Raw genomic sequence first — 19,751 nt, forward strand, 5'->3', positions numbered from 1 at the left:
GCAAGTAAACCAGCGCCACGCGCAGAGGCAGAAAAATGGGTGTTGAACAGCGCTCACCCAGAACAAACAGTTACCCTGGGACCAGCGATGTCCGACCTAACACGCGCAGCGCTCAAGAAGTTGTTACACGAGAATATGGACGTGTTCGCCTGGACACCAGCTGACATGGTTGGTGTTCCACGGCACGTTGCAGAGCACCGTCTGAACGTCTCAGAAGATGCAAAACCAGTAGTGCACGCCAAGCGCCACCTGGGCGATATAAAGCATGACGCCATGAAAGAGCAAGTACTAGAACTACTAAATGCAGGCATCATCAGAGAAGTCAGATACCAAACTTGGGTAGCAAGCCCAGTGATGGTAAAGAAACCAAACGACAGCTGGAGAATGTGCGTCGACTATAAAGACTTAAACAAGGCATGCCCACGCGACTGCTACGCCTTACCAGACATAGACGAGAAAATCGATTCTTTGGCAACATTCAGGTGGAAATGCTTTCTTGATTGCTACAAGGGGTATCACCAAGTTCAAATGGCCGTCCAAGATGAAGATAAGACGGCATTCCGCACGCCGACAGGGTTGTATTGCTACACCAAGATGCCTTTTGGCTTGAAGAATGCGGGCGCAACCTACCAAAGATTGATGAACGAAACATTCAGTGACGCCATTGGCAAGTACATAGAAGTGTACATGGATGACCTGGTGATTATGAGCAAAGAAGAAGGCACGATGCTGATCAACATCCAAAAGACCTTCAACACGCTACGCAGCGTAAGTATCAAGCTGAACCCAGCAAAGTGCTCATTCGGAATGGAAGAAGGAAAGTTCTTAGGCTTCATCGTCACAAAAGATGGTTTTAAGGTAAATCCGGAAAAAGTGCAAGCCATAGAAAGGATGCCTTCACCATCAAACATCAAAGACATGCAAAAATTAGCAGGACGACTAGCCGCGCTCAATCGTTTCCTAGCTAATCATGCCGCAAAATCTTTTCCGATCATCAAAACCTTGTGCAATTGTATGAAGAAAAGCCAGTTCCACTGGACTCCGGAAGCAGAGAATGCGTTCCGCGAGATGAAAGATTGCCTCATCAAACTGCCAACCCTAACCGCACCAAACAAGGGGGAACCTTTGGTACTTTACCTTTCAGCTTCCGATAGGGCAGTCGGAGCTGTGCTGCTTGTCGATCGTCAAGGTGTCCAAACACCAGTTTACTACGTGTCACGAACCTTGACCGATCCAGAAACCCGATACGCAATCATGGAAAAGTTAGTCCTTGCACTAATTCATGCTTCAAGGCGGCTGCGCAGATACTTTGCCAATCACGTCATCCACGTGCTAACAAACTACAACATCGGCAACATCCTTGCAAGGCCAGAAGTATCAGGAAGGCTAGCCAAATGGGCAATAGAACTGGGAGGTTACAATGTGGTTTTCAGACCACGACCATCAATCAAAGGCCAAGTCTTGGCAGACTTTATGACAGAAGTTCCGGATGACAAGGAAAGAGAGTGCAAAGCCATGGAAAAAGCTGAGAAAAAGCAAACAGAAGAGCCATGGTTGTTATACACCGACGGAGCGTCCAACAAAGACGGAGCAGGCGCAGGGCTAAGGCTGGTAAGCCCCGATAAACACGAATTCACTTACGCCATACGCCTGGATTTTAAAAGCACAAACAACGAAGCAGAGTACGAAGCTTTCCTGGCTGGCTTACGATTGGCAATCAAAATGGGGGTCCGACACATCGAAGCGCATGTGGACTCCATGCTGGTAGCAGGGCAAATAAACGGCCAATACGAAGCCAAAGGGGATGTCATGGCACTCTACCTCAGCCAAGCAAAAACCTTGCTACAAACCTTCTACTCTTACAAAGTGCACCACATAAACAGAAGCGAGAACAAGCCGGCAGACGCCTTGAGTAAGCTCGCATCAACAAGCTTCCAGCACCTAGCAAAAGATGTGCGCATAGAGGTTTTGAGCAACCCATCCGTTCCACTCAGAGAAATAAGTGTCATCCAGACAGGAACAACGTCCTGGATGACACCGATAATCATGTACTTGCAATCAGGGATACTTCCCGAAAACAAAGCCGAGGCGCGAAAGATCCAATACAAATCAGAACACTATCAGATGGCAGATGGGATACTGTACCGAAAGTCGTATCTCGGCCCGCTGCTGAGATGTGTTGACGCCGACGACGCAAATTACCTAATCCGGGAAGTGCATGAGGGAATTTGTGGTATTCATGCCGGGCCTCGAATGGTGGTGGCAAAAGTGATGAATGCCGGATACTACTGGCCCGGGATGCATCTAGATGCCGTGAAAGAGTTGAGGAAGTGCAGTGGCTGTCAGAGACATGCGCCCAAGACCATGCGCCCCAAAAATGAACTAGTACAAGTCACAACCGCATGGCCTTTTCAACAATGGGGCATAGACATGGTAGGTCCTTTCCCGGAAGCACCAGGGGCGGTCAAGTTCATAATAGTTGCGGTCGACTACTTCACCAAATGGGTAGAGGCGAAGGCGCTTGCATCAACCACGTCGGCAGTCGTCAAGCGATTCATATGGGAACAAATCATATGTCGATTTGGTCTACCTCTCAGAATCATCACCGATAACGGAACTAACTTCGCCGCAGACGACCTCGAACGATGGTTCAAAGAACTACATATCGAGCATACCTTCTCTTCGGTCGCGCACCCGCAAGGGAATGGTCAAGTAGAGGCAGTCAACAAAAGTATCGTTGATGGTATCAAAGCAAGGTTAGGCGAAAAAAGAAGAGGATGGGTAGACGAACTGCCCAGCATATTGTGGGCCCATAGGACAATGCCAAAGACAAGCAACGGCGAGACACCGTTCAGCCTAGTCTATGGGTCTGAGGCAGTCATCCCAGCAGAAATCGGACTACCATCTCCACGAATGCTCTCAATGAACTTAATCAACAATGAAAAAGAAAGGAGGATCGACCTAGACCTCCTAGAAGAACGGAGAGAGATGGCCGCAATCAACGAGGCCAAGTACAAAATAAAGCTGGAAAAATACTACAACTCCAGAGTCCGAGTTTGCACTTTTAACCCGGGAGACTATGTCCTAAGGGACAATGAAGCTTCCAACGCAGAAAAGCCCGGAAAACTGGCGCCCAAATGGGAAGGACCATACGTAATCGATGCAGTACTCGGCAAGGGAGCTTACAAACTGCGCACCATCAACGACAAAGAGGTTCCACGAACCTGGAACGCTCAGCAACTCCGAAAGTGCTACATGTAAAACAACTATGTAATCGTAAAGGGCGTACTGCCAACACATTTACTATAATACAAGAAGTATTTGGCTACCTTTATTTCATGCAAATTTTTTGTCACAACTGCATTTATTACTTTGGGCGTACACGAAAACATCAATGGCTCGACCATAGGAAACGTTGTAGACCTCTAAGGCTCGTCACAACCAAGTGCACAGCCGGGTCAGAAACACAACCAAAGCCTACGAAACGCCAAAATAAAACTTCGTGCCCACATAAACACGAAAAATTCGATAGCGAGGTAACTACACATTGTAATGCTCCCAAGGCTGAACACAGCTGAGCTCACACAATAACCTGCAACTCGATCACTTCGTAAGTCACATGTAAACGCGCGGATTCAAGCGACAGAATAAAACGTTATAGTAACACAACATCACCTGTCAGCGCCATAATTCATTCGTGACACCTGATCAAAGTAATTAAACATGCACATATTATGACGATAACCAAATTCGCATAAACACAAACAGGCGATAAAATAGGCATCAAACAAAGAAGATCAAGTGCACATACCCACAAAAGGTAAATAAAAATAAAATTGTCTAAAAAAAAGTCAACATTACAGACCCATTCAAGGCCATACACGGCGCACAGACCGGAATCCATCCGTCAAGTTTGACTGGTGCCAGCACCCCCTGCCGCATCGGCATCATCTCCAAGGGCTTTCTTCAGAAGAGCAACCCCATCTGGTTTCCGAGATAACTTCTGTGCCGCCCGGACGACGGCAAAGTCAAGGGTCGAAAACACCTTGCGCTTAGCAGCATAAGCACCGTCACAATCCTCTTTATACAACTCAAAATGGTAATCCTTCTCTTTGTTGATAGCTGCAGCCTTGCCTTCAGCATATCCAAACTTACGACCGCTATTATAACCCGCTTGGCCCAATTCGAACATGTACGTGGCAAGTTCAGTTGAATTCAGAATACGGTCAGCAAGCTGCATAAAACAAGGCAACCAAATAAAAGATCACAAAAATAAAAGAACACGAAAGAGCAAAAGAAATTACCAAGGGTAAACCACGAGAAAGCAACCATCTGGTGTCAGCAGATGTTTCCTCAGCAAGGAGTTCTGCTGCCTGACATTCAGCAGTCTTTTCAGCAAGAAGGCGCTGTGCAGCCTCACACTCAGCCACTTTCTGCTGGACAAGAACCTCTAACTTATCGATCCGATCAACATACTCTTTCTCTTTCTTCTCGGACGCAACACGCGCCTGCTGAGCCTCTTCAGCAAGTTCTGCTTTTTCGCCAGATAACCGCACGATCGCATCACGCTGAGATTGCATCTCAACATTCGTGCGCTCACACGCGGCTTCCCAATCTTTCTGTTTCTGAACATTCAAATGTTTTTGCTCTTCAAGCTTCTGTTCAGCATCAGATACCCTCCACTGCAAACCTTTCTTCTCCGCATTAAATCTCTCCCTCTCCTCAGCAAACAACTTCTTAGACTCTTCAAACTCGAGTGTCTCCTCCCCCATCGATCGCCATTCACGAAGAATTTCCTGAGAAGTGGCAAAGAAATTAACCCCGGCACGAACATGGTCGTCCAACAAGGCAAATCGATTACGGTTTTTCTGGAACATCCTCTCAGCCGGGGGAAGAGACATAGCAAAAAATTCATGACAGTTGTTCACATCCTCTCAAAGAAAACTATCGAAACAACGAAGAATGAAGGGAGAAGATAGAAGGAAACCACACTTGAAATTTGAAAAAGTGAAGAAGAATGAGGAGCCGCCTCCTATTTATACCCATCGCATTTAATGCGATGGGTAGTGGACCGTCAGAGTACAGAAAAAAGAACCAATAAGGAAGTGACACGTCAGAAGAGAGAGAAGACGTCGGCTCTTTTTTTGGGAAACATGGGCAACAGAACCGGCTGACGTGACAGAAAGTAACTGCAAAAGCAACTGTTCACCTCCGATAAGACAGGGATGTCAGATAGTCACACCAAACACTTCCCCATGCCCACCAAGCTTCCATCAGAAGGAAACAACAAAGGAGCCAAAACCCATGCGCCATGCGTTCATTTGGCTCATTTTTTATAAAGGGCCAAAACCCATGCGCCATGCGTCCATCTGGCTCATTTTTTACAAAGGGCCGAAACCCATGCGCCATGCGTCCATTTGGCTCATTTTTATAAAGGGTCAAAACCCATGCGCGGTGCGTTCATTTGGCTCAATTTTTATAAAGGGCCAAAACCCATGCGCCATGCGTCCATTTGGCTCACTTTTTACAAAGGGCCAAAACCCATGCGCCATGCGTCCATTTGGCTCATTTTAATAAAGGGCCAAAACCCATGCGCCATGCGTCCATTTGGCTCACTTTTTTCAAAGGGCCAAAACCCATGCGCCATGCGTCCATTTGGCTCACTTTTTACAAAGGGTCAAAACCCATGCGCGGTGCGTCCATTTGGCTCAATTTTTATAAAGGGCAAAAACCCATGCGCCATGTGTCCGTTTGCCTCATTTTTTACAAAGGGTCAAAACCCATGCGCGGCACATCCGTTTGGTTCAAATCTTTCTTCCAAATCACCAAACTCCACGCGCCAAAAAACCACTTCTCTCATAAGTCCAGAATCCCTCCTAGACGATCAACTCAACTAGAAGGCACACTGGACTGGGGGGACTTGAAGAGGTATGGTCCCAATTCCCTGCCTACATGGCAGGGACCACACCACTTTCTGAGCACACTTGGCAGCCACGTCAGCAAAACAATCCAGAAGCTTCTAGAAACTTCTGGAAGATTTGCATGTGGCACCAAAGATGCTCTACCAGACAAAAAGGACAAAACGTGTCACCAACCGCAGGACGCCACGTAGGCCTGCAGCAAATCAGGGAGCAGAACTGACGTCGTCAGTACAAGGTTTCCAGCACGGGCAAATACAAGCGCGCCACGTGTACCACTACCCCTGCCACAACAGAGCAGACCAAGAGGATATTCCTCCTGGTCGGGCAGCTGGCGCGCACCCACAGCCGGCACAGCTGCTCCTCCCTCCTTTACCCTCCGGCTATAAATAGGACCCTTCATCATTCAGGTTCAGGATCTTTACTCTCCATACTCACTCTATACACACACTGTTTATTTCTCTCAGAACAGTACTTATTCTCACGCCGGAGCCTGGTTAAGAGGGAAATCCCCTTTCTCCCCCTCTTAACGAGAGTGACGGTGTTTACTGTTTTGCAGGTCCCGAGCCATTGTTACGAGTAAGAAAAGAGGTTGAACCCCATTGACGAAATAACCCCATCGATAGACCTTGTTGTAACACCCCAAAAACGGGTTTGGTAATCAAACCACGTTAACATTAACGACGGGTAAAATACCGCTAGTGGTGAAAATGTACCCGGTAAATATTAGGACTTAAATAAATAAACCTAATATTAATTAAAAAGGGGAAATAAATACTTTGAGAAAACAAAGTGTATAAAAAGCCTAAATTAACGGGACTTAAAATATAACGGGTTATAACTTCCCGAACACGTTAAAGTAACTAGGAATAATTAACCTAGTTAGTAGCATTTAATTAACTGACTAATGGTGAGTTATAGCTTCATTTGATCAAAATAAAACATGAGGGGCTAATGTTGCCAAGTGGGAAACTTGTTTTAATAAAACAAGAGTTAAAACACCAAAACACACACTTAAAGTGTGTGTTCTGGTCGTGACAATCACAGGAGCCAAGGGAGGGTTCCTTACTCAAACCCTAACTTGCCTAAATCCAAGAAATTGAGAGGCCAAATCAGTCCCAAATCAAAATCCAAGCTCGTATTCATGAACACCAAGTTGAAAGGATCACAAGGTATGTAAAATTGTGACGTTTTGATCCATCTCAAAATTCTAGGTTATTTGTAAGAAACTGAAATTGAGCTTGATTATGTCATGCATGAGTGAATCTTGAAGTAATATGATGTCTAGGAGTAAACCCTAGTCAATAACATGTTAGATTGTTGGAAAAACTATGAGATTCATGATGATCCATTGATAAGCTAAGTGGGTTTTATGTTAATATGATGAACACTAGGAAATAGATTGTTGATCTAGTGTAAATTGACGATTTTGAAGTGAATTCAGAAATTATAGAAGTTAACCACTTTGTAAGATGGTTGATTTATGTGAAATTTGGGGTAAGAGATAAGCTAGAGACATGATAAATAAACATGTAAAATTCTGCCCTTAAGGTGTTCGTTGAAATGCCTTAAAGAAGGCTCGAAACTAGAATTTTGTAGTTAAAACACCTAGTTGTGATGTTTCGACTATTATGCAAAAAGTGATTAAAGAGAGTTCTAAATGTGTTAAACGCGATTAGAACTTTGGTTAAAACGGAGGTCTAAAGATAACGCCTACCGAGTAGTTAAAGAGTGCTAAAACTAGTTGATAACTCAAAAATGCAAACTAGTATACTAATGGGCATTTGACTATTAAAAAGGTCAAACTGACCTATAATACGATAAATAGCAATTTTGATATGAAATGCATAAGGTGGAATAATCGTATTAGAGTATGATTAAACTAACCACCTTGAAAACGATGATGATAGTTTGACGCGTAACAAGCTAGGTGGAAGCTTGGAGTGAAAGCGGGTCAAACAAGTCAAGCATGGAAGAAAAGCGTAGCTCGGATGCAAGGTAAGTGAAACTTACATAATTGTGTAGATTACTTGTTCATTCTATACGTTATAGATGCAATAATGCTAATATTGAAAATATGGATTTCCGACGTGATTGATACGAGTCGGAACATATAAAGATGATAAAAACCATGGTTTATGGCAAAGAGGGGATTCGGTAATGAAATCCGGGACGGGATGGATGTATGAATTAGAAGTCAAAAACCATGTTTTTGATTTAATAGGCAACGTTGGGCATATACGCCGAACGGGTCAAATGGTGGTGATAACACTATTTGACAATATCGACTAATGCGATTGTCAAGTCTTGTGTTAACAGGAGCGATTAGCGATTCAGTTAATTACGCCCACACTAAGTGTGATGATAAAAGCGAGGTATAAATTGGGTCTATATGTTGACCCTAGCCAGGTACGTATGCATACGATTATAGTTAACATACAAACTTGGTCAAATATGTAGTGAAAGCCCCTCGTAGTAAATGAGGGGCTAATGTCGACTAAAATGCCCTTGAAGGGTAAATTGAGCAAACAACTTATAAAGGTTGTTTAGGAACTTATCTTACGATCTTGTAACCTTTAGACGCGCATGAAAGTTGTAGACATAAAATGGAAAGGTGGGATGCAGGTGCCACCGTAAATTACGGTGCCACCGTAATTTACGGTGGACCTGAAATGGTTTACGGTGAAACACTCCTGATTTACGATGGAAACAAATCAAAACAAGGACTACCGTAAATTACGGTGTCCACCGTAATTTACGGTGGACCTTGTGCAAAAATGTATTTTTGATCAGTTTTGTTTTCCGGACTCCTTTAGATGCGTTTTAAATACCGTATGACTAAAGCATTTCATGTTTATGAAATGTAGGTGCTTTCTGGGATGCCGGAGGACGATCAAGCTCAGCGAAGAACCGAACACGATAAAGATACACGCTTCCGCGCATTGCAACGTTGTAGATTTTAATCAACGAATTCGATCACGTTTTGTAGAATAACGGATGATTTGTAAAAGTTTTTAATAAACCCGTATTTATATAGCATGTGTAGTCTTAACTACACATCTAATTGTTGGTATTTACATATAAAATAACTAGGGTGTCACACTTGTGTTAATCGGTGTTTCATCACCAGTAAATAGGGTTTTGGAGAAATCAAACCTCTCAGGTTGGCTGCGTAGCAAGACAAGCGAAAACGGTTTGGTTTGGGCCATTGTTTTAACATGGAATTGTATCATTAGATCTTCAAAAGTTTAGTAAAATAAGTAGACTTGAAAAATAGTTATGTGTATTATTTGTATTGTTATCCTATCATTGTCAAGTTGGTAATATTGTTATTGGTGGTCCCTAATATGATATGAGAAGATCGGCTTATTGTGATACTTTTTCAGAGGTGATTACCGGATATGGAACATGTTTAGTCATCTTGTTACTTTTGCATCATATCTATTCCATTTGGAACATATTTAATCTTTTCCGAGTGTTACCCAGTAGAGAGGGTTGACACGAACACAACCAATTTAACCCAATCTTTTTTTTTTTTTTTTTTTTTTTGCATATTAGTACTCAAGATTACAATTTTGAAACCAAAAATACAAACTTATATTAAGTAGTTATGTTCCATACTCATTTCTCTTTAATCTTTCAAACTTTGGCGTAAAATACCCTACGTCTTTTAGTTATGACATAAAACACATTTAAAAAAATGAGCATGTGATTTTGACAGGTCAACGTATAAACCCACCAGGTCTAACATGAAGACGACCCATTTAGCTAAACGTGTTCAGCTTCACCTCGAAACTAACCCAGAGCCATTTAGAGTCTTGGAAAAAACTTAAACCAGTGAATTCTTTATTAGATTCGTGTCGTCTAAGAAATTCACACAAAACCTGTAAAATTTGGGTTGAGATGGTCATTTGTGAACCAAAAGCATCAGTATGAGGCTAGTATGCAATTACAAATGGAAGAAGCAAAACAGAAAAGGTCTTGTAGTGACACTGCAAGAGTTTGAAACAACACAACAATGGGGTACGAAAACCCGAGTTCAATAATACTCATCTATACAAGACGAGTTCAATACAAATAGTTTTTCATACGGCATGCAATGCGATACAGACCCGCATGTACAAATAATGAATGGGGTGTCGGACACTACACCTTCTTCCCCACAATACAATACAAATAACTATGGTTAACCGGTTTATGTTTTCCTTTCAACTCGAATCGACCCGTTTGGTATAAATGGCTTGTAAATTGTGAACATACTTAGGCTTTTAGCCCTAATTGCTTTCTTGTTTTCCCAACAAATAAGTCTTTAGATTTAATCAGACCAGGAATCCGCCCGATCATTGTCACACATCGTATATATGCCAAAGCCTCTCGCCTCCCCAATGACACGATTGCCATTGCTGACGTGGCGGGAGAGTATTTTACCATTTTACCCTCGTCACCTCCTTCTATCAGTAGTTTCAAATTGTTGGCAACCACTAAAGCATGCTTTTGTGCTAAGTATCCTTGTTTGAGTTCCTACAGAATTAAATATTGTATCATTTCATAAAAATGTTAATAAATATTATTAACTTTTGACCCAACTTACAGGAACATCGGTAACATCTCCAATCGCAAAAATATTGGCAAAACCCTTGACCCGTAAATGTTCATCAACCATTAACCGTCCATGATCATCCAAACAATCCTTGAGAATAGTCTCTTTGATCCACGATGAACCAATCGGTTCACTTGTGCACTTAAAGTGACAATCAGCCGTAATAGTTTCACCACTAGACGTCGAATAAACACCATCTGAGCTGGAGTCTAAGTCAACGGACTGACCTAAAATGACCTCAACGTTTCTAGCGGTTAACCAATCGAGAACCTTTTTACCAGCCGTTTCACTAATAAACTCCAGTAATCTTGAACCACGGTGAACCAGTTTTACCTTTTTAGCTGGAAAATCGACTACAATTTCACCCGCGAGTTCCACACCAGTGGGCCCTCCTCCAACTATCAATATCGTATTAGAAGATTGAATCTTTTCATAATCTGCAAAAATAAACACATATATTTTACGTGTACCTCTTCGAAAAGTACTTTTTAATGGTAATGTGGTATATTTACCTGCTTCAAACTGCCTGAGCCTGTCACTTATAGTCACATGATGGTTACCCATGTGACCAGTGGCAATGACAAGGTAATCAAAAGCAATCTGGCGGTCGGATGTGGTTGAAACTTGATGTTGTTCGTCAATCTCAATGGCGTCGGATGTAATGATACTTGCACCAGGAAGATATTCATGGTGGTTAATCAGTGTTCTTTTTGCAAATGATGGTTCCACCATTGACCTCAAGTTTGCCCATGTGATCTCAAAATACTCTTTCCTAAACAAACAAATTGAATATATATCAACATTGATCTCAAATATTATGCATATCACATAGGTAGACTGTCCAAATAAGTTAAATAACTAGCTCGTGGCTCCAAGCTCGCTCAAAATTGCCTCATTTTGAAACCGAGCCAAGCTGAGACAGCTTGGTTTGTAAACGAGCCGAACCCGTGGCTCACTCGTTAGGTCAAGCTCGAATATTTAGGTCAGTTTCAAATCTGAGCTGAGCCAACTCAACTCGATTTACAACTCTAGCAAATCCCGAGCCCGCCCTGGCTTGGCTCGTGAACAACTCTACACATAAGTCGTTAGCTTTGAAACCGAGCCAAGCCGAGATGGCTCGGTTTGTAAATGAGCCAAGCCCGAGCCAACTCGGTTTACAATTCGAGCCAAGCCTGAGTCCACCTTGGCTCGGCTCGTGAATAACCCTACACATAAGTCGGCAGATTTGAAACCGCGCCAAGCCGAGATGGCTATGTTTGTAAACGAGCCGAGCCCAAGACAAAGTGGGTTGTGCGTCAGCTCGTCTCGATTTGGCTTGAGGTCGAATATTCAGCTTAGTTTCAAAGCCAAGCCGAGCCAACTAGGTTTACAATTTGAGCTAAACCTGGCTTGGCTAGTGAACAACCTACACATGTCATTGGGTTTCAAACCGAGCCAAGCTATGGCTCGGTTTGTAAACGAGTCTAGCGTGAGTCAAGGGTGGGTAGCTCGTTAACTCGGCTGGGTTTGGCTCTGGCTCGAATTTTCAGATCATTTAACATCCCTATATATTAGTCGTCGGGTTTGAAACTAAGCCAAGCCGATGGTGGCTCGTGAACAAGCATAAAGTATGAGAGATCAAACACGTTGAATTTGTAGGTCAATAACGCATATTTTTAATTGATATTCACTAATAACAATGAAAATTAAAAAAAAAAAAACGATTGCAATGGATGAAGAAAACATATAAGAGATGAAGAAATAAGAAAAAAAAAACATACGAATCAATAAGGGTAAAATCAACGTGGTGATGTTTATGAAAGGTTTTGCAAAGAAGAGAACCGGCTATGCCGCCACCAACCACCACCACTCTCTTCTTCTTCTCCGCCATTACTCTCTCTCTCTACACACGTCAGTCAGATAGATAGATGATGAACTGCCAATTGTAAACCCTAAATAGATAGATCAGTGATTTGCCCAAAAAGTAGTCCCCCTGGATTCAAGGAACTTACAGATTCGCTGCCTATCTACTCATAACGTCATTGGCCATTTATAAAATAATATATTTTTATTTTCTCACTTTATAAAATAAAATAAAAAATGTAGACAGCCATATAAATAGAAAAGTTAAAGTAAAGTCTAAAAAGTGTAAGATAAGATCTAGACAGTCTTATCTCTAACCTAATCCGCAGGAATAGATAGGTTGTTTTAAGTGAGATTCTCGACTTGAAAGTAATTTTGTATCAAGTCTTGGACATAAGACACAAAACACTTAGCAATTGAGACAAAGGTCGATTGGTGCATGTACCCCCATTGTCTTTCGGTTATCAACGCCACTACATGATGCATGATTAACTATCTCCTGTTTTTATTGTTATTTTCACGAGATTAGTAAAATAACATTAAAATTAGTGCACTCTCACTTTTGCTCCTCCCCCCCCCCCCCAAGAGCTCACACATATATACATTATATGTGCATACCGTAAACGAAACGTATTCATGCACAAATGAATACTGATAATAATTTTGTTTAACATGTTAAATTTATTTGATACATCAAAACAGAATGCAAACAGATAACAGGTTGCACCGTGGGATCTTTTTGAACACAAAATTATAAAACAATGTTCATATATTTTTGAGTCATAACATTACTATGCATATGAACCGTTGGACTCAGCTAAGTAGCTCCACAGCCTCAGACGCAAAGAAACCAAAAGTATCAAATGCAAATGGTATAAACACATATTGATTGTCAAGGCATACTTCCTTGTATTTGGTTACCTTGCATGAAACAACTTTTAGAGTAGCCTAACCACCATGAAAACACTGCTCCCCATGCCCATAAGAGGGAAACCCATGTTAATCACCACGCTTGTTTTCCTCCTATCCATTCAAAGACCAAAATGCCAGCTGGTCTGAGTATTGATCTTCCTTTCAACGCGTAGGTCATGTACCAATCAGATTGTGAACACGTATTCCTATTGTATGTCTTTATGGTACTTGTTTCATTTTGTGTTTCCTGTTTTATACGATTATAATTGTGACTATCTACTTCATGTTGTATGTTATTTCTCAAATTTGTGAATACGTAACCAAACACTGAAACACGACTTGAAATGTAACTAAACAGAAACAATATATCTTCATAAGAGATTAAGAGTCCACTGAACCAAACACCCCCCTTAATATTTGCCTCATAAAAGCAGTGGCTGTATATGTTATCGGAACATACATGGAACTGGTTAAAACAATCCCAGTATCCAAAATGCACAAACTGAATTTATTTCTGCTGCTTTTAACAAAAAGGCGGAAGCTTGGTGCCTTATCGAGCCGACATGCAAGATCAACAAGTTTTTTACTGAAGACGAGGAGAGAAAACATCCATAACTTCTTTGTAAACAGGTTTCTTGAAATCCACAGCCTACACATAAAACTAATAGTCAGTCAGGTAAAATGGTAAAAGTACACAACTTAATCAAGTTTTTGGTTATAGTATCTAACTAGTTCTATAATGGGTTGATTTGTTTAACCCGTTTAAATAAACAGGTCAACCACTCAACGTGCCAGCCCGTTTAATTAAACGAGTCAACCTGTTTATGATCCCACATAGAAAAAAAAAACGGTTTTAGATTTGAAACCGATAAAAACCGGAATTGGTAATTTATAAACCGGTTCGGGCTCAACCCGACCCGGCAGTTTGTAGACCGGTTCATTTTCACGATCTTTGTAACCGGTTGTAAAAAACGGTTAGTTTTGGCCCAAACCGGTTTTAAACCCGGTTTGAACCGATCCATACCAGTTCGGGTTCGCACCATGTAAAACCGGGTTTTTTCTTTGCCCAAAAAACTGGTTCGGTTGAAAACCGGACCGGCTTTAAAAGAAATACGATTTGTCCACCTCTAAACGGTTTAGGGTTTAGGGAAAGAGAAGATAGTATGAAAATTAAAGACAAAAGTGTTGGCGGCTGGCCTGATCCGACCCATTTTGACCCGCCCATTTTGCCACCTCTATAAAATGAAAATGAAAGGAAGAGAAAAGTGCACTCACGCGATCAACCACTTGTTCCGGTGACATCCAAGACCACTCTCCAAATTCGGGTTTCTCGGTGCCATCACCCAAGAGATTAATTTCTTCATCTTTTCCGGTGAACTTAAACAAGAACCTGTTGTGTGTTGGCAAGATTTTATATAAGAAACTAAAAAACCAAAAAAGAAAAAAAAAAAGTTTTTTTTGGTTACTCGAAAGAGGAAGTGTGCAAATATGATTGACTCACCACTTTTGTGCTTGACCTTTCCAGTCAGAACCCCATTGACGATTAAGCTTTTCCCTGACATGTGGCGGGAAATCATAGGTCAACCAGTGTGGGGCCTACAAAATGACAAATGTAAGAATCGCAATTGGTCAAAATGACAAATGTAAGAATCGCAATTGGAAAATGTTCGAAAGAATAAAGGTGCCAAGTTTGACTCCTTTACTTATGAATTAGTTGATTTGCGGTTGAGATGCTCGTGTACGCATCACACGATAAGGTGGTCTTGTATTTTAAACTTTAGAGTAAATTACGTTTTTGGCCCCTGTGGTTATATCACTTTTACTATATTAGTCCAAAATAAGACTTTTTAACATATCTGCCCCCATGGTCTCTATAACTAACCATTTTGGCCCCTAAGTCTAACCATTTTAGCCCCCATGGTCTCTATAACTAACCATTTTGGCCCCCATGATCTCTAGACTTAGAGGCCAAAATGGTTAGTTATAGAAACCATGGGGGCAGATATGTTAAAAATTCTTATTTTGGGCTAATATAGTAAAAGTGATATAACCACAGGGGCCAAAAATGTAATTTACTCTAAACTTTAAGGTATAATTACCTTCATATCTTGTATCATGGTTACAAACAAAAACATGATATTGATAAGTCAATATGATTCCACATAATTCCTTCGTTGATCTTTACTAAATACGTTTTAGATTAGATATATGATAAATTATCACACATTGTACTAAAATCATGAGTCAACTGAGACTGACCTTTGACTGTTTTTTCTTTCGGGAATTATTTCCGTTCAGGACACTAGCAAAATGATCTAAATGGTAATGTTGATACTAACCTCCATAAGAATTTCTGCTGATGTAACACCTGTTTCTTCTTTCAATTCCCGAATAGCTGCAGCTCTTGGATCTTCACCTTCATCGACACCACCCTGTTTCACATATTATTTAAAGTATACCTTCAATCTCATCATACGTACATTGTTATTATAATTGTCATTTTCTGTTTTTTAAGACAGGTTTGGAGAATTAGGTGAAAATAGGGATGGAAAAGAACCCAAATCTGACAGAAAAACCCGATACCCGAAAAAACTTGGGAATTGGGATGGGTCTTCTGTATGGGGCATGGTATGAGATTAGTTTTAAAGGGTTTAAGACGGGTATGGTATTAGGCTATGTAGCATGGATACGGGACTGGGGTACGGCAAAATTCAAAAATACAAGATACGGGTACGGCAAAAAAAATAATATTATATTAAACAAAGTCCAAAAATATATTAAACTCCAAAAACACTACAATAACCATAGGTAATTCATTATCGTTAATGAAATCGTTTTCAAATTCCGGTTCATCTAGCGAAAGATCGGCAACCTCCAAAAACCTAACATCTTCCATTGAATCAAAAGCATCTCCACCCACATCCCACATAATCATTCGGTTTCATTGACAAAAGTCGGAGATTATTTATTATGGATGTAAACCAAGTCTTCAGCACGACTTGTTCCTCCTTAGCGAATGAATAAATGCATAAGTACTCCAATTACGCTCAGCACAGGAAGAAGAACTAGGTTGTCCAAGTAATTTAAAAGCCAAAGTCTGGAGAAAAGGAGTTTGAGCACCAAGGTTAACCCACCAATTCTTGGGTTCCATAGTAGCCATCTGTTCAATGTTTGTTAAATCCGCAAAAGGACCACTCTTCATTGCATACTCATCAAGTACTCTCGTATGCTCATCACCATTAGGAAACAACCTTCGAAAACATTTCTGTCTTTCTTGTGAAACTTCTCCATCCCTCTGTGGGGCAACTCTTTCAGAATCCTCACGTAACCATGCATCACTATAATATCTACAACATTCAAAAGTCAAAACATAAGTACATAATAGAAATCAAGCATATAGTTTAAAAGCATATACCTTGGATTTAAAGAGTAAGCTAAACAATGTAGGGGAGTGTTATTCTTCGTCCATCGAGCCTGTAAAATATCACGTACAACATCATAAAAGAAACTTAATTCATGTGCTTGACGTTTTTCTTTCTTGTAGATCTCGATCTTCACTTTCTCAATCATTGAATCCCACATCTCATACACCAAGTGTAAACATGGCTTGTCGGTGTCGCAAACTCTAATCATCTTATATATAGGTCCACTAAAACTAAGAATATATGATACTATTTCCCACCATTCATCATCCACAATCTTTTCTTTAACTTCATTTGCTTTCACAGTGTCATCTTCTCTATAAGAAGACCATTCCTCGCTTATGACCATAGCTTGAAGACCCCTTTGATAAGTTTCAATCTCTTAAGCATCACAATGACGGAGGAAAATCGAGTATCGGCAACCAAAAGCAGTCTAATAGGAGTAAACTTGGTGAAAATCGAAAGCCGTCCCCGGGACGGGTACCCGACGTAAAATGGCATCCCCGTGCTTCATAGGTATAACATAAACCATAACATGAGACTCTCGATTTTCGCCAAGTTTACTCCTATTAGACTGCTTTCGGTTGCCGATACTCGATTTGCCATAACATGAGACTCTCGATTTTCACCAAGTTTACTCCTATTAGACTGCTTTATGTTGCCTATACTCGATTTGCCTCCGTCATTGTGATGCTTAAGAGATTGAAACTTATCAAAAGGGGTCTTCAAGCTATGGTCATAAGCGAGGAATGGTCTTCTTATAGAGAAGATGACACTGTGAAAGCAAATGAAGTTCAAGAAAAGATTGTGGATGATGAATGGTGGGAAAAAGTATCATATATTCTTTAGTTTTACTGGACCTATATATGAGATGATTAGAGTTTGTGACACCGACAAGCCATGTTTACACTTGGTGTATGAGATGTGGGATTCGATGATTGAGAAAGTGAAGATCAAGATCTACAAGAAATAAAAACGTCAAGCACATGAATTAAGTGTCTTTTATGATGTTGTATGTGATATTTTATAGGCTCGATGGACGAAAAATAACACTCCCCTACATTGTTTAGCTCACTCTTTAAATCCAAGGTATATGTTTGATTTCTATTATGTACTTATGTTTTGACTTTTGAATGTTGTAGATATTATAGTGATGCATGGTCTCGTGAGGATTCTGGAAGAGTTGCTCCACATAGGGATGGAGAAGTTTCACAAGAAAGGCGGAAATGTTTTCGAAGGTTGTTTCCTAATGGTGATGAGCATACGAGAGTACTTGATGAGTATGCAATGTTTTCAATGAAGAGTGGTCCTTTTGCGGATCTAACAAGCATTGAACAAATGGCTACTATGGAACCCAAGAATTGGTGGGTTAACTTGGTGCTCAAACTCCTTTCTCCAGACTTTGGCTTTTAAATTACTTGGACAACCTAGTTCTTTTTCCTGTGCTGAGCGTAATTGGAATTTATTCATTCTCTAAGGAGGAACAAGTTGACTACAAGTCGTGCTGAAGACTTGGTTTACATCCATAATAATCTCCGACTTTTGTTAAGGAAACTGAATGATGATGTAAAGATGTGGGATGTGGGTGGAGATGCTTTTGATTCAATGGAAGATGTTGGGTTTTTGGAGGTTGCCGATCTTTCGCTAGATGAACCGGAATTTGAAAACGATTTGATTAACGATAATTAATTACCTATGGTTTATGAAGTGTTTTTGGAGTTTAATATATTTTTGGACTTTGTTTAATATAATTTTATTTTTAATATTATTTTTTTTGCCGTACCCGTATCTTGTATTTTTGAATTTTGTCGTTCCCCGTACCCATATCGTCCTCGTACCCCAGTCCCGTACCCGTATCCGTGCAACCTTACCTTTACCCCATAGGAATAGAGAGGCTGCTTCCGGTGAGACCCCCAGCTCGATAGTAGTTTTGCATCAAGCCTTGGACATAAGGCACATAACACTCAGCAATTGAGACAAAGGCCGATTAGTGCATGTACCCCCTTGTCTTTCGGCTATCAACGCCGTATTTTTATCAAATTACTCTCTTTTCGTATGTATATTTAACAAAAACGAAAATCCTAAAATTTTATAGGCATATATTATCGCTATTTATATTAAACACAAAAAACCTATAATCCCGTTCAAGTTATGGAGGCGCCAAAATCATATTGCGTCCTATTGACGCATCGCCACGCTAAAGGCTATAGCAAGCACTATCAACAACACTGGCAACGAGTAGTGGGTCACCCGACAGGTAAGGAAGGGGCAATATTTTATAATTGGGTATGAGACTGGAATTACCAAAATACCCAGCCCATTGTCATCCCTAGGTAAGAACTTTCAATCCAAAATCCTAATAATTGAATCTACTACCATGAACTTGGACCCATATCACAAATCATTAAAATGTGCCTCCTATCATTCCAAACCAACAAGACCCAGAATACCAATTTATGGAAATCACCTGAGGCATCTGCCAGGCGTCTGGAATATCAAGCCTTGACGCTGAAAAAATCTGCAAGAATTCAAACTCCAATCAATTTGGGCATTCAAGATTTTGAACGAAGAGTGAGAAAAATACCTTCTTGGAGGAATTCATGAGGCAGATGCCCACGTTTCTTCTGTACCCAGCCGGAGGAGCTTCCATCGCCGACGCGCCGGTTGCAACTAGACGCTGTGGCAATTGGGTAAATTTTATGGGTTTATGGGGGTGTTTTGGGAGGAAGAGAATGTGGGGGTTACTCAGGAACAAGGAATATCGGCATATTGCCATCAAATCTTGCTTTTTCAACAAGCTCCTAAAATGCCCTCCTTTTGATATATGAAATTGGATTTTTTTTTTATTTTATTTAATATAGTAAACTAGAGGAGTAATCAGTCGGAATGCGGCGGCGGGGGCTAGATTTATATTTACATTAAGCCAGTTGTCATTGAGTTACATCCGTTAGATTAGATAGATTAGCTACATTGTGTCGAGGTTTGTACATGTGTTATAGTTGCAACTTAGGTTGCTAACATTAAGCATGTTAGTTACATAAGTTGCACAAAAGACAT

The 19,751-nt window shown here is 40.9% G+C and overlaps 3 protein-coding genes and 1 long non-coding RNA gene across 5 annotated transcripts; 2 read left to right on the plus strand and 2 right to left on the minus strand.

The window, feature by feature from the left end:
* Positions 1-165: 165 nt before the first annotated feature.
* On the plus strand, positions 166-3,261 carry LOC110943425. The gene is made up of 2 exons (XM_022185174.2): positions 166-2,756; positions 3,048-3,261. The coding sequence occupies exons 1-2, from the start codon at positions 166-168 to the stop codon at positions 3,259-3,261; spliced, it is 2,805 nt and encodes a 934-aa protein (XP_022040866.2).
* Positions 3,262-6,921: 3,660 nt separating this feature from the next.
* LOC110940990 lies at positions 6,922-8,991 on the plus strand. Of its 2 annotated transcripts, XR_002593732.2 has the most exons (3): positions 6,925-7,090; positions 7,829-8,327; positions 8,786-8,991. It is a non-coding gene; the product is annotated as an uncharacterized LOC110940990 (long non-coding RNA). The 2 variants fall into 2 exon arrangements; XR_004892756.1 differs by having other exon boundaries at positions 6,922-7,090; positions 7,829-8,991.
* An 890-nt stretch (positions 8,992-9,881) lies between these two features.
* LOC110940989 (ferroptosis suppressor protein 1) lies at positions 9,882-12,582 on the minus strand. Its single transcript, XM_022182569.2, has 4 exons — positions 12,279-12,582; positions 11,031-11,290; positions 10,510-10,955; positions 9,882-10,439 (listed from the first exon to the last, which is right to left on the minus strand). The coding sequence occupies exons 1-4, from the start codon at positions 12,386-12,388 to the stop codon at positions 10,179-10,181; spliced, it is 1,077 nt and encodes a 358-aa protein (XP_022038261.1). The 5' UTR covers positions 12,389-12,582; the 3' UTR covers positions 9,882-10,178.
* Positions 12,583-13,617: 1,035 nt separating this feature from the next.
* Positions 13,618-19,515, minus strand: LOC110940988 (nudix hydrolase 26, chloroplastic). Its single transcript, XM_022182568.2, has 6 exons — positions 19,279-19,515; positions 19,162-19,212; positions 15,612-15,704; positions 14,774-14,868; positions 14,548-14,662; positions 13,618-13,921 (listed from the first exon to the last, which is right to left on the minus strand). Exons 1-6 carry the CDS (start codon positions 19,468-19,470, stop codon positions 13,856-13,858), a joined length of 612 nt encoding a protein of 203 aa, XP_022038260.1. The 5' UTR covers positions 19,471-19,515; the 3' UTR covers positions 13,618-13,855.
* Between the last annotated feature and the right edge of the window lie 236 nt (positions 19,516-19,751).

This window comes from Helianthus annuus, chromosome 5 (genome assembly GCF_002127325.2).
Source record: "Helianthus annuus cultivar XRQ/B chromosome 5, HanXRQr2.0-SUNRISE, whole genome shotgun sequence".
Lineage (NCBI taxonomy): Eukaryota > Viridiplantae > Streptophyta > Magnoliopsida > Asterales > Asteraceae > Helianthus > Helianthus annuus.

Bases quoted from the DNA above. Each gene is read 5' to 3' on its own strand.
- LOC110940988 (XM_022182568.2), bottom strand. From the start codon at position 19,470: ATGGCAATATGCCGATATTCCTTGTTCCTGAGTAACCCCCACATTCTC. The intron at 14,869-15,611 runs GTTAGTATCAAC...GTCATTTTGTAG, and splicing joins CAGCAGAAATTCTTATGGAG to GCCCCACACTGGTTGACCTA. The intron at 14,663-14,773 runs GTGAGTCAATCA...AACACACAACAG, and splicing joins AAAGGTCAAGCACAAAAGTG to GTTCTTGTTTAAGTTCACCG.
- LOC110943425 (XM_022185174.2), top strand. From the start codon at position 166: ATGGTTGGTGTTCCACGGCACGTTGCAGAGCACCGTCTGAACGTCTCA. The intron at 2,757-3,047 runs GTTAGGCGAAAA...CTACAACTCCAG, and splicing joins GTTGATGGTATCAAAGCAAG to AGTCCGAGTTTGCACTTTTA.
- LOC110940989 (XM_022182569.2), bottom strand. From the start codon at position 12,388: ATGGCGGAGAAGAAGAAGAGAGTGGTGGTGGTTGGTGGCGGCATAGCC. The intron at 11,291-12,278 runs GTATGTTTTTTT...TTGTTTGTTTAG, and splicing joins GATTTTACCCTTATTGATTC to GAAAGAGTATTTTGAGATCA. The intron at 10,440-10,509 runs GTAAGTTGGGTC...TTAATTCTGTAG, and splicing joins GAGATGTTACCGATGTTCCT to GAACTCAAACAAGGATACTT.